The 27,816-nt window shown below is 52.9% G+C and overlaps 1 protein-coding gene across 1 annotated transcript in view; it reads right to left on the reverse strand.

The window, feature by feature from the left end:
* The window catches only part of CDH22 (cadherin 22), a gene marked incomplete at both ends in the record, with an annotated part of 47,961 nt that extends 40,373 nt beyond the window's left edge, over positions 1 to 7,588 (reverse strand). The window contains 2 exons of the mRNA XM_080354610.1: positions 2,641 to 2,935; positions 7,364 to 7,588. Of these exons, the coding sequence (XP_080210736.1) occupies positions 2,641 to 2,935; positions 7,364 to 7,588 (520 nt within the window). The remainder of the gene's footprint in view (positions 1 to 2,640; positions 2,936 to 7,363) is intronic.
* Between the last annotated feature and the right edge of the window lie 20,228 nt (positions 7,589 to 27,816).

Genomic DNA, 27,816 nt, shown 5'->3' on the forward strand with positions numbered 1-27,816 from the left:
GGAGCAGAGAGCAGGCATGTTCACCAACAGGTCCCAGGCTCTGACCTTGATCTCAATGTATTACTGGGCAACCCAAGCTCTCCCCAAACTGCCCAGCCTCCCAGCTCCTCCCTGGCCAGCATGGGGGTCACCTCCACCCACACTCAGGAAAGCCAGGTGTGCTCCCCATTCACCCTCAGGTCTAGGGGAGATGATCCGTCCCACTCAGAGACAGCAAACATCGCTACCAATACCAACCACAAAAAAGAAAAGCGATGATCACAGCAGCACCAGGCCTGGATGCCACAGAAGGAGCACTCCCACACAAACATGCCTGGCAGGGTATTTTCCATAAGAAAGTCCTGAACTTTACCTTCCTGGCCCACACAGCATCCCGTGTCCTGCTTCCTCAGCCCTTCCTACAGCAGCTGGAGCTGAACTTCACACCCATGACCGACCCCATCTCCCTCTGTGTCCACACCAGGTCCGCAGTGGAGGAGCAGAGCAGCTGCTGAAGCCCAGAGGGCTGGGCAGAAAGCTGCTTCTCAGGCTTGTTTATGCTTTCACGGGATGTGCCCATCCTGTCCTTTGTGCCACCTGTTTCTGGGCAAAGCACCAGGACACCGAGGCAGAACTGTGAGGGAGCTGGCAACCCAGCAGCACGTGGGCACCCCCAGCCCTGCACCCTGTGCAGCACTGACGGAAGATGCCATGTGAAGCTCTCCCGGCCCCTCAGCTGGGCCATCTCCAGGGCCAGGCTGGTGCAGAGCAGCTCCGACACTCTGGTGAGCACAACAGGCTCCTGGCTCCAGCTCCCATCTCTGAGCATGCAGCTTGGAAGCACAGCCTACACTGTTCACAACACTCCTCTTCACTTTTAACTTCTGAGTATTTTAATTTGCAGGAATCGCCTCCTTTCATGTTGTGAAATCGTGTTTCTTTCTCCCTCTGATCTCCAATTTCGCATAGAAACTGTCTCCTTTGATATGCCTTGTTCGCATCAGTCTGATCAGGCAGCTCCATAATTGTTAGTGATTTTCAAAGAACTAGGATCCTTGTCTAATACTCAGAGTTGAGAATTCCTTCCTTTTTAAATGTTGTTCAAGCAAAACAGATTAATTTAATTTCTTTCTTCCCTTTGGGAAGAGGATGCCTCCTGCTTTGCTGCCCACATGCTGTCTTTCATTTCGCCAGGAGCACATGGCTGTCGTTCAAGGGGTCAACTCTCCGACTCAGGAAAGGATTTGTGCAGGTAAATGGCAGAGGGAGGAGAGCTTGGGATGCCTCAGGAGACCTTGTTCTCCATACATCAACAGAAATCCAGGCAGCAGCATCTCCTCTGCTGTGGGCAATTCCTGCACACCTGTACCTGCAGAAGGCCATGCGCCAGTCTCGCTGCACATTGACCATGGAGAGCCAGGGCTCTGTCCTAGGGCAGCGCAGACCCCAGCACCATCCCCTGCACTCTGCTGCCACGACATCTCTTCAGCCAAACCCTCCTGCACAAGCACAGCAGGACCCGGCGTTTCGCCCGACTTGCCGAGCCCCTTGTGCGGCTCAGCCCCACTCCCCAGGGCTGCTCCCCCTCGCAGCGCTGGCACTGGCGCTCTCCCCCGTGCTGACAGCGTTGGGGACCTGCCCTGTCTTTGATACCAGCTGGTCTCTCCTACCTTAATGCAGCCTTTGGAGAACAGTGATGTATAGCTCCCTGCCCGCAGTGCATGCCGGCACGCACAGCCTGCTACGCACTCTGGCTGGTCAATGGGGAGAAGAGTCCGACATACACAGGGAGGTTGTGACATTCCGGGACCTGGTCACTCTCCCAGGACTGGAGCTGCTGCTCCCAGCTGGGGAGCACAGGCAGCAACACTGCAGCTCACGCATCAACACCCTGTGTCCCTCCTGACGCTCAGGTGAGTGCAAAGTTCTGCCTCCCTCTGCCATCTCAGGGGACAGACTCACGAAGCCTGGTGGCACTCACTCACCCCAGCCCGGCCCTCAGCACTTCAGCAAGGCTGACCACCAAAGGACTTCAGAGATGGCTGGTGGCAAGGAACTGGCATGCTAACAGTAACATGGGGAAGCCACACTTCTGTCACAAGCTACACGAATTCCCCAATCTCAGTCAACAACGGCTGGCACCTCGGAGGAAATCCAGCAGCCCGGTGAGAGGGGCTCGGTGGGGCTGCACGGGGACGTGCAAGGTGGCTGCTCCAGAGAGCAGCACAGCAGCAGACAGAGGATGGCCTGGGGCACAGGCAGCCAGGGAGAGACCCCACCCAGGCTAACCCGAACCACGCGCAGCCATGAGCCCCTCAGCATGCAAGGGCTCAGCCCGTCCCCCCACCTGCCCCAGCATTTGGGAGCTGGGGGAGCTGAGCAAAACCAGGGTAAGTGCACAGCGGGCAGCTGGCACCACCACAACTCGTCTCCGGGGCACGGCTTAGGGCTGAGACTGAGCGCTCAGCCGCAGACTGGCAATCAGCTCAGAGGATTTATTCACTTGTTTTCTTTAAGCCACCTTATTTATTTTTCCGTTTTGGCTCCCTGGCTCTGGTCTCAGCTGGAATCCCTGGGATTTGCAGGGTACAGCAGGCGCAAGGTTCAACAGGAGAGGCGCGCAGGTTTCCCAGCTCACCTCCTCCCACCCAGGAGACCTACCGACGGGGGACAGCTCAGCCACGCTGCCGATGTAGGGCCCCTCCAGGAAGCGCGGCTCGCTGTCATTGATGTCCTGCACCTTGATGATGAACTCCGACTCGGGCTCCAGCAGCTGGTCCGTCTGCCGGTCACGGGCCTGAGCTCGCAGTGTGTAGAAGGTTTTCTGCTCCCGGTCCAGGCGCTCAGTTGCATGGATGTCACCTGTGATCTCATCGATGAGGAAGATAGTCCCTGCGCCCTCCCCGGAGATAGTGTACTTGATGGAGCCGTCCCCCTCATCCGAGTCCGAGTGGATCTGCCAGGGAAAGAGGGAGAAGGTGGGAGCAGACTGTGGCACCCACGGCAGAGACCACACAGGTGTGGAGCCCCCAGCCCTGCACGGTGCCCGTCTGCCCCCTCTGCTACCACTGGACTGGAGAGCAGCACAGAGCACCAAACCACACCTGTGCATGGAGGAAGGCCCAAAAACTGGAGCTTCAGTCCTGCTTGTGCCACCATACGCTTGGCAGATCACAAATCCCGCCGGTACTGCCCCACACTGCAAACCAAGGGACAAACCCCACCACTGCGGGATCAGGAGATGCTGGAAAAGGGAAGGACAAGGTAACAGCGCTCCAGAAAAAGAGGCTTCTCCATGCACAAGGACCCAGGACCCCACCAGTGCGGATCGCCGCGGCCAGGCAGGGCGGATGTGGAGGTACCTGCAGCATCTGTCCCCCCAAACCTGCTCACTCGCACCCACCGTCTCTACTCCAGCCATCACCCTCCACAGCAAAACCTGCCAGAGAACGTGGCAAATTGGGCCTGTGTTCAGGATGAAAAACAGACCCTGGGGAAGATGCTTCTGTAGCCAATCCCTGCTTCATTTTCTAATTAAGACAGTGTTTGAAATAAGGAAAAGAAAGGGTAAACAGCAGCTCCCCACAGACCATGAGCTGACTGGAATCCAGGCCAGACGTCCAGAGATAATTTTATTGGTAGCATTAAACTGAGTTATGAGGTTTTTAGAATTCAGCCACTTATGAGAAATCTATTAACAGTAACTGGACAGGCAGAATGCATCTTGACAGAGAGCAGCACGGGCATTAATTGGGACAATCCATAATGGGACAGGCCCCCGGAAAGATTTCATCATCTGCTTTCATTTGCTTCCTACAATTTCTGCTTAGAATCAGCAAAGTCGCACCCCCCTCCAAAAAAAAGAGAAAAAAGCCGTCCATTAATCGGCTAATGAAATATGAAAATGTTTATGGGCCATTCAATCTTCCAAACTGCAGTTCTATAATCCACCTTTCAGACATACAGCTCCACCAGCAAGAATTTATACCAGAGCTGCCTCTTTTTTATGATGCCTTCATTATATTTGTCTTGTTAGATACAGTTTATATATTTATTTCATGAGTGTGGGACCCACGCATTAGACAATTCACTGCATTTTACGCAATGCTCACATATCACTGCCCATGTTGTTGGCTTGCCCGAGAAGGCAGATCGGGCATAGAGCCCTTGGGGAGCGCCCGTGGGGATGCTGGGCCCTGGTCTGCACAGCATCCCACCCTGTCCCTGTCCCCCCCAGCCCTCCCCTGGCTGCTGGAGAGCTTGCTGCCCCTCCAGCTGTAATCCTCTCCCAAACGTTCACTACTACCCTGCCACAGATGAAGCTTTTCAGAAAGAAAAAGGTGCACCAGGTCTGTACAGCGCAGGTAACAGAAACCTGCGTTTTTCTGCTGAACACCAGGCTCATGATTAATAATTAGGCCAGATATAAACCCCCCAGCACCTCTTCCCAGAACCACACTGAGCTCTCAGCACATCTTCTTTACATATTTGCTCATCACTGACTGCTGGGAGCAGACACCAGCATCCCCGCAAACTGGAACGCTAGGAAGAAAAACGGAGCCTGGGCTCAAGGGGCTGTAGAGATTGATTTACAAGGGAAGATTAAAAGAGCTAAATCTGTGCTGCTTGACTAAACAACAACTAATGCGGGAGGGCTGGATCACAGACCACAGCCCCCCAGGGGGGCTGCCCCAGGCCCAGGGATGCTCCCCCTGCTCGTCACAGCCCACGGAGCAGCACAGTCCCGCGGGACCCCCAGCAGCTCCCCCTGAGCTGCCCCCCAAGCAGATGGACCCCCCGGCCACACTCTGCTCCCACAGCCATGGACCAGTATTCACAGCAGCCAGGCCCGGCTGGAAGGGGGACAAACGGCTCATCTGTTCAGCTTGTTAAACAGGAAAATAGTTTCCTTGTCCTAAAAGGCTACAAACCAGGAATTTTAGGAAGGCATTAATTACTTACTAATAATTAAATCAAAATTAAATGTGAACAGAGGTGCACATTCCTTATTAAAAGCAATTAAACAGAAAGCACAGATACACAAATAAAAAATGACTCTGGGGCTAGAAAAGAAAGAAAATCAAATAAAAACTAGCCCGTAATAAAGGCACACTCTGTTTGCTTCAACTCATAAAGCCCAAGTTCATCAATTTTCTTTAAATATTAGCAACTTAATTAAATCTGCTTTTTTCCCTTTAATCCTCTCCTCTATCTAAAATAGATCTGTCCACATGCAGAAGTTTGTAACTAGTGCTGACCCCATAATTCTATTTAAAAAACCCAAAGAAATCCACATCAAACTGACAGCTGCCTCAGGGGAAATTACAGTTCAGAAGAAGGATTAGCTAGAGAACCCAGATTTTATGGAAGTGGTACTGGCCCTTCGAAAGCACACGGAGGTGTGCAAGAGGCTTCCAGGGAGGGCAAGACCCGGCCACAGCACAGGTGGCCATGAGCTCCATGTGGAAAGGGGCTCCCAAACCCAGGGGCCAGCACGTGGCCACCCCAGGGTCACCCCAACCTCTCCCAGTCCTGGGGTGCAATATTGACACGGAACGGTTTCCAGCACAGGCGGTTTAAGTGAGTGGGGTGGGTGATGCAGTGAAGGATGTGGGAGGGGGCTGTGAAATGAGTTAGTTGTAGGTTCCTGGGCTTGTTTTGGAGAGGAGGTGGTTGCAAGGCTGCCTCCGGGGTCTGACACAGCCCGATGCCTCCAGCCGCTCCCCGGGGAGCCGTGAATTACCTGTAACTGCACGGAGCGGAGGAGAGCGGCTCAGAGCGTCTGCTGGAACGGACACAAATCACCACTGAAATCCCAGCTGGACCCTGGCCAAGAAGCCCATTTCGCAGCCTCCTCCAGACTCCTGACCAGACAGCTGAGGCCCTCAGACAGCCCTGCAAGGGCAGTTTCCCCGGGGAGAGCCCAGGCTCCCTGGGGCAGCTCGGGCTGGCCCCAGCAGCCAGCATGCCTTCATCAGCATGCAAACCACATCCTCCCGACACCTGGGAGCCACAGGGCAACTTCTCCATAGCTCCCAGAGAATGACAAAGCCCAGCAGCCTCAAGACAAAATGCTCCTTCAGCCTCAGGACACCAGGAGGGGAGGGAGCAGAGGTCCATGTCCAGCCTGTCCACAGCCCAGGAGGCCACAAACCAGAGAAGGAGCAGGTTCCCAAGGACAGACCCAGTCCTGCCCAGCAAGGCACTGTGATCTTTTGCCAGCATTTCTCTCCATGGGGTGCGCAAGCAATGGTAAGAGCCAGAACAAAATGAATAACCATCTCCTTGCAGAGCATGGAGGTTGCTGGAGGGAGATGAGGGCTTTTCCAGCATGAGAAGCACTAACATGCTCCCCTGACGGCTATCACACCTTCCCGCAGCAGAACATGACGCTCTAGTTACAACAAACCCAAAACCTCCCAGAGCTTCTCCCTGGAAGTTCGTGGGTGCTGCTGCCTATGCAAAGCTCAGCAAAGATCTGGCCCTGGGAGCAGCAGGTGACACAGCGCAGATCCTCACCAGCACCCAGGGTTGCCCACAGCACCGGCCTGATGGACACAGCGCCTGGCCAGCTCTAAGAAAGCCATCACCAGTGTTGGCCTCCAGGGTCCCTCCATGCCCTGCACACCCACACCAAGCACCTTCCACACCATACTGTGCAAGCCAGCCTGAGATATATATATCCTGCAAAGTCCTTGCTCTGGCCACAAACCAGCAGGATTTCCATGCCACAGCTAGAGCAGGACATCTCCTCTGGCAGTCCCAGTCTGCAGAGACAATCAGCTGAGAAACAGCTGTGCAGGTCCAACAGAGCAGAGTCCTTCCAGGACTAGGAGGGAGCCACAGGGAGGGGCAACAAAACAAACCCCAGCACATTACCCCCATGCAGAAAGGGCGACAGGACCAGGGATGGACCTTCTTCAGGGCTGCACCTATGGCAGCACCTGTGGGGCAGGAAGGCCCTTGGTGCTACAGCAGCACTTCAGAGACACGGCAGGGACCAGCACGAGCACATGGCCGCCCTGTTGACCCAGCCCAGTCTGCATATCTGCTCCAGCCCAGCAGGTCCTCCCCCAGAACTGGGGCTGAATCTTCCCACGGCCCCTGCAACACTGCACGCACCCCAAACACCACGGGAACCAAGCATACAACTGCAGGAACATCCATGTGAATTTTGGTGTGCTCCTGCCCCAGAGTCTCTGGGAGCACATTAACCTCAGCACCCCCCGAGCAGGGACCAGCTCCTGCCACCCCAGTCCGCAGAGCATTCTCAAACCAGGCGCCCAGGAGCAGCCTTCCTGCAGGCCCTTCCCCTGCCAGGCTCCACCGTACTCTGTGCTTCCACTGGCCTGCTCTGCCCCATGGAGACATCGGGTTTCCTTACCTTCCCCACATACAGCGGCTCCGTGCCCGTGTACTCCTCCACCACAAAGAACTGATTCCAAACCCAGCCACGCTTCACTCGCCCACCAGCCAGCAGCGCAGGGTCCGCCGGCTGCCCCAGGCCAGGTTCCTCCACAGCAGTGTGCATGGCCCAGGTCCCCAGCTCCTGGATGGCACAGAGCAGCAGCAGCATGGTCCATGAGAAGCCCTGCAGACCCTTCGCCATTGCACTCTAGGAGGCTGCATGGGCAGGAGCTTTCGGACAGGCGACTAGCATCCTTTAAGGAAGAGGAGAAGGGAAGTCCACACAAGCACCTTGGGGCTCATCGGTCCACGCAGAGCATCCCCATCCCTGCTGCATGCCGTGTTCTGCGGCTGAAGCGCTCCTGTTCCAGCAGGCTGGAGTCACATCTGTGACAACAGGCGTCCTGGACTGGCCGCTGCTAGCACAAGAGCAGTCAGTGCTGGTGTCTCGCAGGCTGCTCCTGGGTCTCCAGAGTAGAGTCTGGTAGCTGGCATTTGTCCCCAAGGACAGAGCTGCGCGGCTCCGTGCTCAGCTGCGGGGTCACGCACAGCCTGCTGCCCACCCCGCACAGGGAGCTCCGCAGTGGCGTGCGGGGCACAGGCAGCCGCAACCGGCATCCACTGGCAGTGAAGGTAAGTTTTCCACGTAAGGTTTCACAGAGGAGTTAACAGGAAGAGCTGCTGTGGCCAACGTCTCCCTGTCCCGCGGTGGCCCTGGAGTACTGAGCGAGGGGTCCAGCAGCACAGGCCCCTGTGCCGCACACGCTGTTCACAAGCCCATTTGTAACTCCCACCTTCAGGCACGTGACATCCCAGCACCCGGCGAAGGGTCCTCTGCCCAGCTGATGCCGGTCACTTCCATCCTCTGCTGGGTCACGCAGGGAGGTGCAGGGCAGCTGGCAGCATCCCCAGGAGCCTGGAAAAGGCCAAGGTGTCAGTGCCGGTGTGAGCGCAGGGCTCCATGCCCCCCGTGCTGTCCCCGCAGCCTTGGTCAGCATCTCCCACCCTGCCCCAGTTTCCCCACAGCACAGCCTCACAGACCCTGCCAGCACAGGGACCCCAGAAGGGAGGACAGGAGCTGCAGAGCTCTCATCACTATGTACGTCTGTGCCAGCTGAGACTCCGAGACCGAGAAGCCCCTCTGTCGAGGGCACCTCACCACACTGCCCAGCTTACCAAGCGGAGTGAGGTCTGCTGCTGGCAGGGGGCCATTTGCTCGTGTTCTCAAGGACTCCTACATAAAATAGAGCCCCAGGAGAGACCGTCACCAGCTGCTGAAGCCTCCCACTCCACCTACCCTGACATCCAGGCTACTCCACGCTGGTTTATAAAGCCCTGCCAGAAGCCTGGCAAAGTGGCAAAGCCACTGCCAGAGAGCAGTTCTGCAGCCACTGAAGACCTCTGAACACACGGGGAGGCTGAAATAAAGCCAGCCCAATGGTGCTGATCTGGGCACCACAAGAAGCGTCAGCACGTGAGGGCTAGCAGGAGCAGCACAGTGTGCGGGGCACACAGCCGGCAGCCGCAGGGGCTCCGTCAGGGCAGCACGACCCATCCTCACTCCCCTTGTCACACCATTTCACACCTGAGCGGCAGCTGCAAACTGCCCGTTTCCTCCATGACCCTCCATGACCCAGGCCCGCAGGGATGGCACTGCCACAGATTCAGAAACAGGCATCATGTCTTTTCTTTCAGCCTTGCCAGAGTTACAGTGTTTAAATGGAAGCAGCTAAATCCTAAAGAGTATCAATAAACCAGTAAAAGCAATAATTTAAATGCACACAGTAAAGCAAGGAAGGTAAGCTGAGGCCAGGGCGAGAGACGCGGCAGTGGGCGAGCAGAGCTCCAGCAGAGCTGCTCCCGGCTGCGGACACGCTGCCCACAGTTCCCAAGGCAACTTGCTCAGCCCTGTTGCATCGGAGCACTCGGCAGAGCAGCACTGCCGGGAGAGGAGACCCCGCTGAGCACGCATGGGCTGGGCTGCCGTTGCTGTGGGAACCACAACCTTGTGTTTAGCATCTCGGCCATTATGCTACTTTTTACATTGAACAGATTTCTCATGTTACTGCTATGCCTGAACGAATGTGGTTTGCTGGTGGCTGCCTCACGTGTCTGAAGTTTGGCTACCCTCAGCTGAGCTGTTTGCAGCGATGGAGGCAGTGCAACCTCCTTTGCCTTGATGCACCTCCAAGACACTCAGGTCTCAGACTGCAAAACCCATCTACGCATCCTACTGTGAGCTCCAGCCCTTGGTATACAGAGCCACCTGGAAACGCTGACCCAGAGACACATCTGCAGCAAGGCTCATTGCCATAAACTGGGTTCCTCTCCACCCATAAATTCTCAGCCTGTTTCTCCTCTGTCACAGCTCAGGCCACAGCTATGGTCAGTGTCACATCTCAGTGTTCTGGATGTCACACCATAGACCTCTTCCAGGGACAGCACACCCAAGAGCCCCAAGCCCTGCTTGTGCCCTTGCAGCCACAGGATCCAAAGTACTCTAGGGCTGCAAAGCGCCACAGAAGGCCCCATGCACAGGAACCAAGACTAGCACATTTATTTCCTGGTGTTATTAAAGATCTTTCACCAACAGCTGGAAGCACCACTTGTCTCTGCCACACGTGAGCAGCGGAGCCATAAATAACCAGCAGGAGCTGCGGCTGTTGCAGGCAGAGCCAGCCCGCAGCGCGGCATCCCGAGCAGGCGGCAGCGTGTGCTGCGGGCGCTCAGCACGCGTGTGCCTGCGGCAGCGTGCCCGGCTCCGCGGTGCCCAGCGGGGAACACCAAACCCTCGCACCGCCTCGGGCAGAGGGGGATGCCCTCTCTCCTGCTCCTCTTTCTTATCCCTGATTCCCAATTATCAGCACAACTCCCCCCGCCCCTCCCCACAAGAGCTTGTGCAGTTTGTCGGTGTGTATTTGGCACAGCCATACTGTACATCATGTTGACAGTAGAAATTACATCCTGAGCTTATGTTTTACACTGTGCTCTGTCAGAACTCACCGCAGCCCAGTGAGCAGGACAAATTGAACAGCATCTCGTCCGTGTCAATATTTATTTCATTTTACAAATACAGGCTGATGCAGGGGAAAGCAGGCAGGGTGAGCGGGAAAACACAGGCAAACAACAGCACACAAAGGTAGCACAGCCCAATACAACATAGCACTACACCTCCAAACTGTGCCCCAGGAGCACGGGGAGGTGACACCCTAGCCAGAGGCCAGCTGAGCCCCCAGGAGCTCACACAGCACTCCCTCTGCCTGCAGCTCTGCAGAAGGGACGACCACTGCTCCTCCGCGACAAGCCCTCGGCAGCAGAAAACGCAGAGCTGCCCATCAGCTCCAGAAGGTGCAGCAGTACAGAAGCAGAGCGCTCCCCCCTCGACCCCGCGCAGCCTGGACGCGCTGCCCGGGCTGCTCAGCACCGCTCAGCGGGGCTGCAGGAACCACTGCCATGAGCACCGGGACTGCTCCAGCTCCTCAGAAGAGCCACAAGGATGCTACAAAAGCTGCTGGGAGCAATGCAAGAGTACAGCACTGCTTGTGGCACTCTTGGGAAGGCAGAGCCACTGAATGAATATCAAGCACAAGACAGGAGTTCCCTAAAGCCAGGGCCTTCTGCTTTTCCACGGCACACCACACCCCAAAGGACACAAAGAAACGAGGCTGCAGCAGGAAGATTGCTGGTCAGGGACGACAGCTCAGTCTTGACCCCCGTGATCCTGGACACAGCCCTCAGGCAGCTCTGCAGGATGAGTTCAAACTGGGAGTATTGGTTACCCAGCAAAGACAAGGAAAGAGCAGCACGGCAGGGACAGACTCCAGGGAGGGCAGCAGCTTCTGCCAGCGCCTGCACGCAGAAGCCCAACCTCAGACACGAGAACTTAGCTTGTGGACTCCAGTGGTGCTGGACAGTTGCTCCTCATGCTGTGCTCTCCACCAGCTTCCCAAGGGCAGACCATGCGATGCCAAAGGGGGCTGTGGATGAGCTGTGCTGTGCCTGCATCCCAAGATCTGCCTTGCTGGCCTAGAACTGGTATCTCTTACGACAGTCCTGAAGAAGCCACATTGGTCCAGCACTGCTCTGTCAGCTTTGGCACCAAGCATAATTACTACACAGGGAGATGCAAGAGGCAGGTTGGAGGTGGGTGTAGAGCACAGACACAGCCTTGTCAGCACTTTGCAGTGCTGCTTCCAACAGGCAGGACTACAACATCTTTGGAGACAGTCTAGGACAGGAATCAGATGGACAGAAGCTCCTGCTGGGCTCCGCAGTGAGCAGCCAGACACACCTCACTGCTGGAGCGGCAAGAAGAGCACAGCTTCACACCAGCGCCTTCCCCACACATGCAAGTCTGCTTGGAGACCCTCTCCAAATAGTGAGGCAGACATCCAGCACCCACCAGGCTCCTCTACCCTCTGCCCGGCACCTCCTGACCTCAAAGTGCCTTCACCGGAGAGCTCGGAGGGCAGCTCTGCCATCTCCTGCCTGCAGCAGCAACAGCAGAGACCAGGGGGCCCAGCACAGGGTCCAGCACCATCCACACCAGCCAGCCGTGTCAGCCCTAAGGAACAGCTGAGGCAACGAGCAAGCATGACAGGAGACCGGGGGACACTCTGCACCCACGTGGAGCCCACCCGCCTCATCCCCGTGCGTGGGCGGCACAACAGCCCAGCTTCAGACAGACCCCGCTGCGAGATGGGGCCGCGGAAAGCCCGCAATTACTTCAAGAGCAATTCTTCTCTAGCACTGCCTACAGTGCAGCACGCAGTATGTAACCACATCTCCTCCTGTTAAACAGAATTCAAATCCACTTAATGTGCCTTTTCCTGGGAAAAGGAACGTCTGGCTAGAGAACGCTCCCAGTATCTGTTGTGAGTAGGCTACACCAGCACGGCAAGGCTGCTGCAAAGCTTTACGATGGTTCACAATCTCCAGACCTAGGGTTAAGACATGAACTCAGGCTCTCTGGACCTCGCTTTCTCTACAGGAAATTGTAAGACAAAATAAGGCAAAGACACTTTTTTCTTTTATGAACTTCTCGAAATCTAGAGATTAAGGAGGAGGCAACCTTGCCAGACATAAGATACTATCAGCTCCAGACTAGGCCACATGGCAAGGAACCAACATCCCACACCTACCTCTGACTATGCACCTTCGTACCACACCAACTCTGGACCGCCGCACCATGACCAAGCACCCACCTGCATCCCTGCAACTTCTCACATCTTCCCTGGCATCCAAGAGGCATTTTACACTTACCCCTTTGGGCTGGACAACAGAACAGTCAAGGCATCCAACCCTCAGTCTTCTGCAGATGTAAAACACTGGGGTCCAACCCCACAAACCGGCTGCTGCTCCAGCTCCCTCTGCACCACCACAGTACCCACCGCCACCACGAGCAAGTGTTTTTGGCTGGAATACATTAAAACGCATTGCTAATTGTGTCAGGGACATCAGCACCGGGGAGGGTGAAGGTGTGGGACACCCACTCACACCAAGACAGTGACAATCACAGTCACTGCTCTGCAAGGTCCCATTCCACAGGAGATCCCACCAGTGATGGGGCATTTAATGCCCAGTGTTGGGATAAAACAAAGCTGGACAATGTGTCAGAATACTGTGGTACCAGAGAGCAACTGCAAGCTAGGGAGGTTCTTGTCACTGCAAGCTCTGGAACCCCCACAGCATCCTGCTGCTGAAATGCATTCTGCAGAAGCCATATTCTAGTTCTGTGTCCCTTCCAGAAACTCAACACATTTTGCCAATCGAGTGAAAGATGGCGAGAAATATTGGTCTGGATGGCACAGAGCATCACTGCCTATAAAAATGCTGGAGATAAGTGGCCAAGCGATTTGAAACTGTAGAGATTTTGAAAGAGGATATGTAGATCACTTTCATTTTTACTTATGCAGTGAAAGGCTTGTGTAACCAGTTACTGGATGAACACATCCCAGGTGCAAGTCCAGACTGTGCAAAGCAATGTTTGATGCAATCTGCCTTTTAGTAAGTCTTCAGCCCTGATACAGTGTGCAGAAGACAGGCAGATAACGATAAAATCAAGTTTTCTCACTAACACCACCCTAACCTCAGCTTCGACAGCAGGGCAAAAAGCCCATTATACTTGGTAAAAGTTTAGTTGTGCTTGTTCTCAAAGTAAATTTCTGGGTTTCCTCTTCCTATTTCCTCAAAATTATGTTCCCAGCAAGGGACTCCTTCCTCTGCTTTTCTTCTCAAGTAAACTTGCACACACTCCAGGTAGATTTGTTTTTCCAGAGGAATTTCTACCTACACAATGCTCAGAACTGTATGACTAAACATCCATTTTCTCTCTTATTTTTAAGTTGCTTTAATTATTGTCCCCTTTGATGCTGCCTTGAAAAAGTCTATTAGAAGAGCACAACCACTGTCAGAGCAGGAGCTATTGACAACCTTTTGGCTTCTCATGCTCAGTCACTTTCTGCTATCAGACACACAGGGAGGAAGAGTATTTGTTTGGAAACAAGTATTTTCGAAGTTCAGGAGATTTTTTTTTTTTCCTCCAAATCTTCTTTAGTCCAAGTTTCAAAGAAATTTTAATTGCAAAGAAAATCTCAAAGTCTGCCTTAGGGAAGAGGGTTTTACAGCCATAACGGTCTCGCTCTGCAGCAATTCTTTTCCAAATATGGAATTTTCATGCTTTGTCTACGTGAATACAATACTTTTAATTTTCCTTTAAAACCAATCTCGGAGAGGAGGCAGAAGAGAAGGCATGTTTCTGTGGCCCTGAATACAGACACGATTCCCTCTGCCCAGGCTGGGAGAAGCAGAGTGCTCAGAGCTGCTCCGTGCCCAGCGCAGCTGCAGGAGCCCATCGGGCAGAGCCAGCTGTGCAGCAGGGCCAGCACATCTGCACCACGCGCGAGCAGATGGCCACAGCTCTCAGGAGGCTCCGACTCGGCCTCGGGGACAAACTACTGTCCCAGCTGGGCATGCAAAAGCTCCGCCATAGAGTGCCAAAGACGCAAGTCAGAGCAATGGGTGAAGCCTGAGGATCGCTCTCCATGTCCAGAGCCCAGGAACTGCTTGACCCCAGAGACAGCAGCCACTTTCCCCTTTCCAAATTTCACCCTCTGAGCCCTTGAGCGCACCAGATCCCTGCCAACCGTTCCGCACAAGCATTTGCACAACCCCTCCATTGCACAGCAGCTCTGTGAGCCCCAGACCAGTCTCTCCTGCTCCCTGGACATTCCCGCTGCTCCTCTCAGGACCCTGCTAGCTGGGGTGAACAGAGCTGTGCAGGGAAAGCTCCAGGGCTCAGAGCAGGTCTTCCATTGTAGCATCTGGATAGGCAGCCACATCTGAAAGTCAGCCCCTACAAATATCCTGTAGTATCAGAAGTTGCATTCCTAACATCTTTTTTTGTGCCACTACCTCACGAGGAGCCAGAAATGCTCCCACACAGCACAGCAGAGAAACCCCTTGAGCCGATCCCCAAGGCACAGACCGGGGGCACATGGGAGCCACCATCGCCCCCTCTGTCCCCCCCAGTGCCAGTTCTCAGGGCGCTGCAGGGCCACAGAAGCAACAAAAAAGGAAAGGCACGAGCATCAGGCTGCCCAGAACCGGGCGAGGGGAGTCAAGGCTGACAGCCCAGACAAGTGGGCATCTGCATAGGAGGTAAAGGACCGATTTTAATAACTAACTAACTAAATAAATAAAGGAATTTTTACACTTTGACAAATGTGGAGGGAATTGGGTTCTTTCAAGCAAATGTTTGGCAGGTGCATGAATTATTTATCACTCAATATTGTATGATTAAATGGAAAATTTAAGATGTTCATAGCTTTCTTGTCTGCAACTTTCCACCTCACCCAAAAGTCTCCCCAGATTCCTACAGAGAATATCAAGTGGGTATTATACTGAGCCACAAGGGTTCAAAGGAACTTCCTTCAGTCTGCTGCTCAGGGTTCACGGTCAAGCTCAGATCCAGTCCTCTGGTTCAATAAATGCTCCAGCAGGCACCTTTCAGGAAGGTCTCGCTGCTGCTCACTCTTCTTCCCTGTGTATTTTAATCCTCTTGGCAATTTTGTGCCTGGAAATCTCTTGGTCCTTGTGACAGGAGACGTGTGACTGCTCTTTATAGAACGCAAGAGAGCAGCACACTCTCATTTTGAGATAAAACCAGAACTTTTCTCCAGTGTAACGGGACAATCAAGGTGTGCACAGCCCAGATGAGAAGCAGGCTCCAGCTTACTGTTGCTGCCAAAAGCAGCTTGGAGAGGCAAGTGGCTTCCTCAGCACCTCAGGACAAGGTCTTCAGCAATAAACAACTATCAGAAAGGTGGAAGAATCAGAATAATTAATCTCTTTAACGCCGATTTCAGCCTGATCTTTCACACTTAAGAAAACTGTTACAATGATTTTCTTCTTTTCAGAGGAGCTCATTAAAAAGGAATTAGAAGCAAGATAGAAAAACAGGTAAGAAAATTATTTCTGCAACAATATCTTGCCGAAATCCGCTGCTCTGCACCTGCACTCCTTGTCCTCCCAGACCTGCCCCGTTGGCTCCTGTGCCACAGCCAGAGCACCACGTCCCTCCCAGATGCACCATCATCTCCATCAGCCACCACCTGAGCTGTCTGGCTCCGGCCTCACACCCTCCTGCTCTCCAGAAATTCCTGAGAAAATACACTGGGGAGAAAGGAAGGAACCTTGGTACCACGGAAATGCAGGAAACCTGGAGCTGAATGTTGCACAGCCTCATCCTCCCAAAAGGAAGCCAATATGCTTTGCTGAGATGCAGCATTGCTCAGAAAAATTCACCAGTTAGTTGGCAGAAATCCCTGGAAGCTGAGTCTCCTACGCAGGTAGCACATTATGGCCAACTCTCTTTGAGCAGAAGCAGCCCGGGAACAAGAAGCCATCCTTGAGAAAGGGCACCCCAGCTTCACGGACCCAAAAAGGCCTCTGGATGGTCACCCAGGCAGAGACTCATTCAAAGCAAACCCGCCTGCCCTCTCAAAGCACATCCAGGAGGAACCTGACGCTCTTGCTGGGCCAGGGACCCACACGCTGGAGTAGACGGGCAGAGTCCTAAGAGTGCAACCTGCACGGCACACCATTCACCACCCAGCCGCAGGTAACGGCTTTCTCCAGCCTACAAGAGAATAAAAGACTATGACCTCCTTGTAGGCAACTTGCAGACAATAGCAATAGGCTAAATTTTGCATTCAATCATTGATGATAAATGCATTAGTTACTTGGAATAATTGGAACACTTCCCCTCTGGGCACACAGCTGAACGCAGATCCGTCCCAACACCAGAGCTGTGCAGGCAGAGGACAGGAGGTGACAAACCCGCTTCCCCAGAGGGACCAGCGGCTCAGGGATGGGAACCCCTGGGGACAAGAACGGGGATGCTGCGTCCCCCAGGGCCTTGCGTGGCAGAGCAGCTACACACAGCCGCACTACACACAAAACTTCACTTGAATGCAAAACCAGCAGCTTTTAGCACCCTGTCTGGTAGAATCAAATTTTTATACCCTTCCATGCCTGGTGAATTCTGTTCACAAAGAACAAGAAAAAAGGAAGTAAAAGCCTTAATAAATGCCAGAAGAGCAGGGAGCTCACACCAACTCCCAGTCCAGCGTAGCTCCTGGATAATCTAGGCAATAGTTTATTTTTCTCTTCAGTATCATTTTCCCAGCTTGATGTCTACTGTCGCAGTATGATGGTTTCACCCCATTAGCCTTGCTTAAAAAAGTGATCCCAGGACTGTGAGTGTTATTGCCCACATAAATCAGGAGGCTTTGAATACGGAGCACCTTTAAATAAACAGCTGATGGAAGTGAAGTTCCGGGATCATTATTAATAGCTTTTCATTTCTGTGTCCGCTGTGCTGTGACATTCTTTCCCAGCAGAAAGCCTCTGCTTCCTATCCCCAGTACATCTGATCCCCTGAGTCCTCCAGTCAGAATGAATGACTATACCTCTGTGTTAATTGCATATCCCGTTCCACAAACTGAATACTAATATTAACTAGCAAGAGGAGGAGAGTTTGCACACCAGGAGCCCTGGTCCTCCCACTTGTCCCCAAGAAAAGGCAGATCTCGTCTCTTCCAGATCACACCAGTAGCCGCTACAGCAGGTGAGAAGGTCCTGCTCCATTTCTGGAGCCTGCCCTGACAGACACAGGCTCTCTCCACCCTGCAGCTCCACCACGCTTCTCACGTACCCCCAGCAGAATCCTGCCCACTGCTCCACATTGTGAGCAGCTCCTGGCTGAGTCCAAAGGGACAGATGCAGCCCCGGCAGTACTTACAGGTCCTGTTCAAAGACTTCACCTGGCCAGATGCAGTTTATTTTTCACCCGCGTGCTTTGTCCAGGGAGGAATCTCTCTCCTTCTCCACCTCCACAGTCGGGGTCTCTCAGGCAGGCACACAGCAGCCATGGGCGGACGAGAGCTCTGAACGGCACGGGCAGGTCTAAGGGCAGCAACCGCCGACACCAGAAAGGCAAATCGCCCCTTCCCCTCTCCTGGGGTGAAGAGTCTGGGATGGGACAGCTGGGATTTAACACCTCACCAAGAGGGACCCCAGCCACCGGCTCTGGCTCTGCTCTCTGTCTGCTGCCAGCGCTCCCAGGCTGCATCTCCAGTATCTTCATCCCTAGGGCCCAAGCAGAGTTGCCAATGCTGCTGCGGCAGCAAATGACAACCACCCCCAGCTCTGTGGCCCAGAAGAGAGACCAAGTTTCTCCTGGGAAAGGGCACTCAGGCTCTCTGAGCCACTTTGGCCAAAGAAAGGAGCAGAAGGTCCTGCCGACAGCCAGTCCCAATACAGCTACCGGCGTAAGGGTGAGCACAAAGGCTCCGCAGTGCCCAGCGGCGCCCGGCTGCGGCTTTACAGCCCCTGCTCCTTCTGCCCTTTGCTGCACACAGACAAGAGCTGGCGGTCCTGCCACTGCACCCCACTCCCCGTTTCATTTTACTGTTCTTGAGTAATGACACCACATACAAGTCATGCTGCTCAAACAGAATACACAGAGTACGCAAATATGCCAAAACGCCTGCTGCTTCAGTGACCTTTGCTGTGTATAAATCAGAAGGGTTGCAGACAGCAGCAAACTCCAGAACAGGTGATGGCTTTTGGCTTTACCACCTGCTGCTTGCTCTGTCCCAAATCCAGCTCTCGGCAGGGAGATTCAGGACACAAGCACGACACAGGCTTAACAAGAGGGTCACCTAAGAGGGCACCAAAGTGGAAGTAAGCACGAGAAAACTGTGGCGTGTGGCCGTACAAAGCTGAAAGAGATCCCTACAGACAGGATGCACTCATCTTGGAGGACAAAAATTAAAGTGCTACATCTGTCTCTCTATTTCAGAGTCCTGCCCTGGCTGGAGTCTGAATCATTGATATCACGACGGACTAGCACACCAGAGTCATGTCCTTAGGACAAATCAACAAGTACCCCCTAGGTTTCTGGACATGATTTCTGCAAGCCAGACACAGTACTAGCCTTCCCTCTGCAAGAAACTCCGACCACTTTCATCAGGTGAAAAAAGAAAACAAACCAACTCCTCCTTCATCCCCTCCAGCATTGTATCTGCAGTCAGGGGGTCAGCGTCCAGCAACCACACAGGCCCCCTAAGCAAAGGAAATGTAGCAGGCACCACATATGCAAAGCAAAACAGCCTTAGCGTGTCACCAGAAACGCTGCTTTCCAGCCACCAGACTTCAGCATCTCATTGAAGCATCAGCTCTCAGCAGAGGCCAAATGTGCAAATTGCAGTTGAAAAGGAGAATATTTCTGAAAGCTCAAAGCACATGAACACAGCAGACTACAACGGAATCTGCAAGTAGCTTCATTTTAATGTCGCTACCAAACCAACAGCACAATGAGGAGGGGACAGACTGGGAGCTCTGGGAACAGCCACTCTGCTCAGCACAAGTGAAAAAGGGAGATTAATTGGCCAATTCCTCAAACATGCATAAGGGTTCAGGTCTCTGGTATAAAACTCCATCAAACAAGACCAGCATCTTTACTTTGGACATTCCAGCATGGACACAGGATATAGCATGGGGTTTTATACAGGTCATATTCCACAATCAAGCCCTTTGCCTCTGCCAGTCCTGGTAACAGTGAGACTATGAGAATCTTCTCTCTCCAGCACACAGGCTTTGAAGGGTCTTTCCTGATGTATCTGCACAAAGCAGGGACCTTGGGGCCTTGTATGTAGGTTTTAATGTTATTATTATGAAAAGGAATAAAGAGGGACATGGTGAAGTAAGAGGCAGCAAAGCAGCCCAGGAACAAAGGGAGAAAGAGAGATTACAGTAGCAACAGGGAGGACAGAAAAGCAAGTGGAAAAAGTGCATGTGAAAGAATAGAGCCAAGGAGAGGGATGCACACACGTGAGCCGGTTGGACCGTGCTGGAACACGTGAGTACGCGCACACGGGAGGGGGCACGGGAACCCCCGCAGGCAGGTGGATCGTTCGCAGCTCTGGGCTCTCCAGACCTGCTGCACATTTGCAGCCCTGTACCGCTGCAGCAAGGGGCCTCCCCAGGAACCTCCCCGTGCACATGGGACCTAATCTCCCCATGCAGCTCACAGCCCAACAGCCACCAGGTACTGGTGAGAGTGAAAGATCTTCACAGCCAACAAAAGTGAAAGCAGCTGGCCCTTGGTACCCTCACCAGGAGTGCCCACCCTTTCCAAAGCAGTTCTATGCCTGAGGGGGAGAACAGGCAGCACACACAGACACAGACACACTCCCTCCTTCCCAAATGCAAATGCGGCTTCCTCTGCCTTGGTCATGCTCACACACCTTGTCTGTTCACATCCTGCTCCCTCCATCACTGTACTGCAGACCCTTGCTGGGTTTCCCCTTATTCCCTGGGCTGTTTCACTCTCCACACTCCTCTCTTGTTCATTTGATGACAATCACACTAGAACTCATGCACATAGCCCCAAAGTCCCCAGTGTGTGCCTGAGCAGGAACAGGCCCATCCAGAGCCCAGTATCACCAACCCCAGGATCCAGACGCACAAGCGCTGAAACCCTGAACGGCACACGTGCCCAAGCTCCAACCACGCAGGTCTCCAGGTCCCATCGCTCCCAACACCACAGGGTGAACACTGGACTGGCTGCAGCCTACGAGGCTGAAGTCACCAAGAGCACCACAGGTTCCCCCCCCAAATAACCACCCTTCTCGGGCCGGGTCTGGGCGCCCGCAGCCGAGAGCATCCAGCCAAGAAGCCACTCTCCCCCATGCTGGATTCAGTGCTTTACACATCCCTGAGTACTCACCTCTCCCACCAGATCTCACAGTGAACTGACACCAAAACTCACACCTGAACATGGAGTCACTGTAATTCAAAAACAGGGTAACAAGACACAGCTGCACTGAACAGATCTGATATCAAACTTCTGAGAGGTTCCAGACTGAGCCAGACACAAGTACTTTGGCTGTGCCGTCCTCAGCCCCCGTGGTGGGGGACACCAAAAGCATTAGCTCATGAGACAGCTTTCCTCATCCTGGTGTAAAGAGGCACAGATAGACTTCACACACAAAAACATATGAACTTAAACACTTCACACACCAGCTAGAAAAGGAGAAACAAAACCTGTAATTGTTATTACTAAATATACTTGGGAGGCACCAGATAGCACAGTGATGGACTAGATAAAGAGAGAGTCTAGATGAGTCTCAGTACCAGTCCTTGATCGCTCACAAGGGAGACGCACGTGTCGCCTTGTGGAAGCCAGGACTAGACATTGTGTCCTGCCTCTGCCTAAGCCCAGCTCAGCTGTGGTTTAAAGAAAAAGCCTTCCAGCCTGGTGCTTCATGGCCCCTCCCTCTCATTTCTATTTCACAGCAGCTTCTCACAACCAGGACAGTGCTTGGTATAAGCAACATAGACTCAGCTGCAGGATTTTCTGGCTCTGGAACAGCCTGAGGTTTGGGAAAAGCCTCGCTAGAAGCACCAATCCTGACTGGAGCCTGTGCCCAGGGCCCAAAGTGAGATATTCAGCAGCAGTCACAGCACCGGGGTGGTCACAGGTCAGGTCCTGACCTGCCAGCTGGGATGGACTGAAGCTAATTCACACATGGCAGCAGCACTGCTGGCCATGTTCACTGCCAGAGCAGAGGCGGTCAGACTGAGCCTGCTCCAAACACATTAGACAGAAAGCAGCAGCAGCACAGTGAGAAGCTGCCACTCCTTGCACAATGCACTGAGACTCTCGATCCTGGGATGTGAGCTCACATCTCTTGTCCTGGAGCAGCCCAGCACCACCAGCTCACCCGGCTGGGTGAGCCTCCCAGGGAACCACTCCCCACCAACCTCTGATTCACCCGAGCACATCAGCACTCCAGGGGCAAATCCAATTCAAGCCTGAACTGATGGTTCCAGCATCCTTCCCAGCCAGATGTGAGTCTCCCATTGCACAAAAACGTAAACAGCTTTTTCAGACAAAATCCATAAATGCTCACCTGTGGCCGCTGCTCCAGCGGGGAAAGCTTCAATGCTTGCATTTCACTTCATGCCTCAATCGCTTTGTGGTACCAAGGAAGGGAGCAGCATTGTCTACCAGAACAACACCCAGTCCTCTAGTAGGACTAATGGTGTCAGACTTCACAACCCCAGCTCACAAGCTCTTGTCTGTCTCAGCTAATCCATTGCCAAGCCCTGGGCAGGGCAAAACAAGGCTGTGTCTACATCTGCTGGGTCAGCCACAGCCCCTGCTCACCCACCGCAGAGCTGCAGCCCCGCTCTGTCCTGTGCCTGTGCCCACCCAGCAGACTGCGGCACTGGCACCAGCTTCTGCCATCCCTGCCATGGAGGCTGTTCACGTATTGTATGGCCACCACAAGCTGGGCCAGACCAAACCCACCCCAGGGTGCACGCAAGAGATGAGCTTGGGTGGCGACGCAGAGAGGAGGGATTTGGTAGAGACATGGTCACTCCTCAGCCTCGGTGAGACCAGCAGAGCCATTGCCCAGTGAAGGATCCTGGTTCTCATCTCACCTCTCACAGCACCTTTCAAATTAATTTGTTAATTGGCATGTCAGGCTGTGCATATGAAACGAGGATGCATGGCTCCCTCTGCCGGCATGCGGCCCCAGGAGGAGCCCCACGTCCTCTCCTCACCCAAACTCGGGGAGCAGCCGGGCCGCTCCCTGCCTTCTACTGCAAAAAGAATCACTGGGGAGCAGCCCAGGAGCGCTGTAGCAAGTGCTCAGCTGACTTCTAAAGGTTTAAGCAGGGACGTAATTGTTTAAGGACTCTGCTGATGCTCAGCTATTCCTACCTGCCTGCTATCAAAAGGTTCAGCTGTATTTCATAAGTGGGAAGGCATCCAACCTCAGAAAGCTGGTCAAGTCCAGTTCCTGAAGGAACTTCTCACCTGCACCCCTCACCTTCTAGACTCCAGTGACAGAGAAACAATTCCCTCTCCCACACATGCACAACACCATCACCAACAGCCACATGCCTCGTCAGGGCCGTAACAGGGGAAAAAAAGTGTTTGCAGACGATTAAAAAAAAGGAATAGTGAAAATCCAGAATGATCCAAGGCCAATAGTAACACTGGAGTTCGGCAGCATGTGAGGAGGGAGGAATAGTGTCCTGTCCCAGGGTAACGAACTCGTTTGCCCATCTCAAACTGCTCTTCTCTAGAGAGGGTTGTCACCCTTTCCTGCGGAAAGCAGGAGGTGCTCTGGTCTTAGGAGACACTTTTAATGACAAGGATTACTGGAGAAACAGCATTTTGGGGATTTGGGATTCCAGGAAACAGCTGCAGTAGGAGCAGAGGGAGATAATCCCAGTGTGACAGAGCAAGATGCAGGGAAGCAGAACTGGAAGGGAGGCAGCATCCCCGGGCACAGGCAGCTGAGCGCCAGGCTGCAGGGAAGGGAGCTGCAAGGACCGGAGACACAGGTGCCACCAGCAGAGGCTGTGCTGACATCCCCAGAGCTGCTGGGGAACAAGGCTTCCCTGGCTTCCCACCACACCTGCAGCACACATGGGCTGCATGCTGTAAGGTATTGGAGACAGCTCATCCGCAAGAACAGGGTCTCTCCTGTCTGGCCAGTATCAGAACCATACTGCACGCTCCTGCTCTAACTCAGTCTTGCAATCAAAACCTCAGGGAAATGCTAACTTACCAAAGCAGTGTTTAAACCCTGTGCTTGCTCCTGCAGCTGCTGTTTCCAAAAGCCTCACAAGCTCACTCTGCTGGGTGTACACACCTTTTCTCTTCCACATGCCCACCACTACTGCTCATACACACGGGCTTCTGCTAGAAGGAGCTCAAAGCATTTTAGGCTCTATTTATTGCCCAAGATGTTTCTATGGTGACTCCCTTCACATCCCACCATTGGCTGCAGAAAGCTTCTGGCCATCAACAGCTTCAGGTGAGCTGAGGGCCTCAGGCTTCAAGTCACCTGCAGTTGTTAATGTCACCCGCTACAGTTAATTAGCAAGAGATTAACAATTCACCTGAAGTGGCAATGGTAGCAAATGGAAAGGAGTTTTCCTTTGCATTCCAAGCAACAAAGAGTAGTAGGGGTATCTCCAAAAAGGTGTTGGGCAAACAGTTCTGCTTTCATGATTCCTGGGAAGGACTTCTGGATCAGCAAGGCTCACACAGCTGCTGCAGCCCAAGCGCAGGACCCCCCTGTGCAGTGACTGTCCCCGGCACACGGCCTCCCAAACCAGGGCAGGAGCTCTTGGCTCTGCTTGGGGTTAAATGATGCCACAGGGCAGCTGCAGATCCAGCATGGATCCAGCACACCCACAGCTTCCATCATGAGCCACTCATGGCCAAAGCCAGCGCAGTGACCGAGCAGGTGAGGCGGGCAAGGCTGCTCTCCACCTGTGGAGCAGCCTCACACACAGCAGTTTGATCGCAGCGTTCGCAGGCACCTTGCCCAGGGTCTCAGTCCTGCAGTGCGTGAGCTAAGGCACAGCTCTCACAAGAGATCCGAAATTAGGAAATGTAGCACCGAGTCCAAACTGAATGAGCTCTGCTGGGCTTGTTTTTCCAGGCTCTTTGATGGCACTGCCAGGGTGAGGGGCAAGAAGCGAGTGAATGCAGAATGGGGCACAGCAGAGAGGAGGCAACTCGGATTTCAGAGGAGAGAAGCTGGGTGGGATGGGGAACCCAGAGAAGGGCTGCCAGTTGCTGAAAATATGTCATTGGGTTGCAATGAGTATTATAATCGTCATGTGTTTAGTGAGCTGTCCTGAGATGGGGCACTCAGCAGACAGGAAACGCTTTCTGAAAGCACCTTGATTTTCCTCACTGCCTGTAGGTTTAGCAGCAGTGACTGATCCAGTCCCCACCCAACTTTGGGCTGGGAGCCTTCCCTAAGCCCAAGGGCACAACTACCCCCACTCTCCAGGAGAATAAGGTGGGTGCCCCAGCTTAACACCCTCTGTCCTCCCCTTTTTTTGTTCAAAGAGGCCTTGCAGAACCTCAGGGGAGGACCAGTTTTGCTACCCAGGCATTGCACTGTAGAACCAGCACTAAAGTGCCATCCAACAACCCTTCCTCAACAAGATAGCACAGGAGGGTATCTCTTCTCAGCCACGGCATGGAAGACAATGGAAAGAAAGAAGAATGGAAACATAGAGCCAGACTAAGTAAAGTTTGGACTAGCCCCTGAAAACAGGGTTGTTGCAAGGGATGTAATGTGCTGTATTCCTTTTATAGACTTTGCAAATAATAAAAAGTGATCATTAAATGAAAAAGAAATTGTGAACGAGGAGAATGGGTCTCTGCAATGGCTCCTGGCAGGAACAGAGCCAAGCCCAGGTCCCTGGAGGAGAAATGAACCCACAAACTGGATGTAACCGCAGACACTGATGCCCCATGGGGCAGGTAGTGCCACCCAACCCGTGCCAGGTGAACGGGTGAGTCTCAGTCCAAACCCGTCATGAGTTCCCCACACACCAGGTCTGCACAGGAGCAGGGGAGGCTGATAGGCAACAATTTCCCACCCAAACCCAGCCACAAAGAACCAGCTTTTCTGCTGGGGTGGAGCGGAACGGCTCCAACCTCCCCATCGGCCACCCCCCCAGCAACTCAATAAACTGGTGGTGGTTGAGACAAAAGACCCAGCGAGCACCGTGTCCACCTCCCACCGCAGGCAACGGATCTTGTTGGGACTCACACCCACCTAATCTTTACATGTAATTTTGTAGGAAAGCTGATCACTCAGAATGGCCTGTGCCTCAGGATACGTGTGGACTTATCTGCAGAGAAGTGTCATTGCTTGTAAACCCAAACACAGTTGCATAACCATATGGTTAAAAGATAACGACACAAATTCATACATCATTGTATTCTTAAATACAAATATAGTTTAGCGACCTGATGTCGACAGAACACAAGTATCATCATGATATTTCTTCTTCAATCTGTTTTTCTTTACATTGCAAGTAAGGGCTTTCAGAATATAAAAATAATTATTTGAAAAATACGTAATAATACTTTAAAAGAACAACATCATATCAAATCCCACCTAAAGTCCAGGTTTGTTTCAAAGCATCCTGGAACAATCTAATCCTTCTAACAAAATAAAGTCCATGGGTAGCAAAAGGGGTTTCAAACAAACATTCCCCCACAATATTTGCAACAAAATTTTCTACTATGGACTAGAGATTAGGAGAAGGAAAGTACAATTTTCTAGGAAAGAAAGCCTGCTAGCTCAATATAATTTTCAAAGTGCAAAATCCAAAAAGCTGATCAGACAATATACACAACAAGCAGTAAATTATGACCCTATTCTGAGAATCCGTACACACAAGCCAGGAACTATGGCTTTTCTCAAATATGTTATAACACTTAAATCATGAAAATACCATTTTGAGCTAGGAAAAATACAGTTTTAACCGTTATTTTAAACCCACCGACAGCCTTTTCATTTTCTTCTGGAAACCTGCTAGCCTCTTTTGAAAAAGAGTTTTAAAATCGACCTTGTTTCAGTAGCCACTTCTCTGTCCTAGGTATAAAATCACCGTATCATATCATAAAGTGTCAATGCACCAAAAAGCAAAGGCCATTTTTTATTTCTTTTTTAGGCAGGAACAAAGCTGGCTCTTTTACCTATGAAGCAGCACATACTTTTTCTTTCACAAGCCCACCAATTTCAACGCTGTTATTTCATACGGAGACCAAGCCTCGCTTGCTCTGACCCCACCTTGCTGGAGCGGAGAGCTGCGTGCGGCACAGGAATCAGCACAGAATCTGGGCCAGCTGGTTCAGGTTTTGGTGGGCTCTACCCTGTGCTGCACTCCAGGCACTGTCAACATCAACGGGCAGCAGAACTACCTTTTGGCCTTGAACACAAACAGAGTATCAGCACAGGAAAACCATTTCAGACTTGTTTCCATTTTCCCCTGCTATGTGATACCCAAAGCCAGAGAAGCAGTTTATTTTCAGCATTTGAAAACTGACGTACCAGGATCATGATCTCCAACCCTGATAACGGTTTGCTGCAAATACTCCTTACCCAGCACTCATGAAAGAGGTGGAGAGCATCCATCAGTCTCCCACGGAAAAACCTGGCAAAGCCCAGGCTCTGTCTGAGCTGGGCACAAGATCTACAAGTACAGACACTGCAGGCTCCAGCCATTCTCTGAACATCGGGTACTCCGAAGAGACAGAAACAGCTCCCAACGAAACAGTCACCATCTGAGATTTCCTTGGTGGTATGCAAGACTGTGGTATTGGCTGTTGTTGCAACACATGGTATTTTAGCAGCATAGTACCAGCCTAGTAGCAGGGACACAGAGCAGCACATCTCCCGTTTATTTCCTCAGGCTGTACAAGCAAGCTCTGGAGCACCAGGGCTCTGCTGGAGCCATTCTCCTCAGCTCTCTCAGGTGCAAAGGCTTCCCGGAGATGCACTGCACTGTCTTATGAACTTACAGCTGAACTCTGAGCCTGCCTCTCCTTGCTGCTATCTACACCACCTGCCCTGTAACTGGTCTTGTTCGTGCGTAAAATGAGGTTAAAAGACAAGACAACACAGATCTCCCCAGATTGTAAGGGAAGTTTCAGCTGTCAGAAATCAGAGAACAGAGGCATCTACTGCATCCCTCCTTCCCTGGCAGCACTGCGAGCGACCGCAGGAGCTCAGCCACGGGACGCTGAGCAGGACGCACCTGGCGTGGCAGCGCCGGGCCTGGCGAGCTGCGGTGGCCGGGCATGCGGAGCAGCCGCCGTGGCTGCAGCCCTCGCTCCCACAGGCCTGTGCACAGCCGTTTGGGAACCACGTTTTAAAGGAGGAAAGTGCTAGTTTTAGCACAGTTATTTTTAGTTTGTTGTTAGAAAAACGTGGCTCTGTAAAGAGAGATGTTACCCTGCCTGCCGACAGGACTTGGGCAGGACTCCTCAGGCATCTCAGCCGCACGTTCGCACACATCCCCGAGCAC

This window comes from Nesoenas mayeri (assembly GCF_963082525.1).
Source record: "Nesoenas mayeri genome assembly, chromosome: 16".
Classification (NCBI taxonomy): Eukaryota; Metazoa; Chordata; class Aves; order Columbiformes; family Columbidae; genus Nesoenas; species Nesoenas mayeri.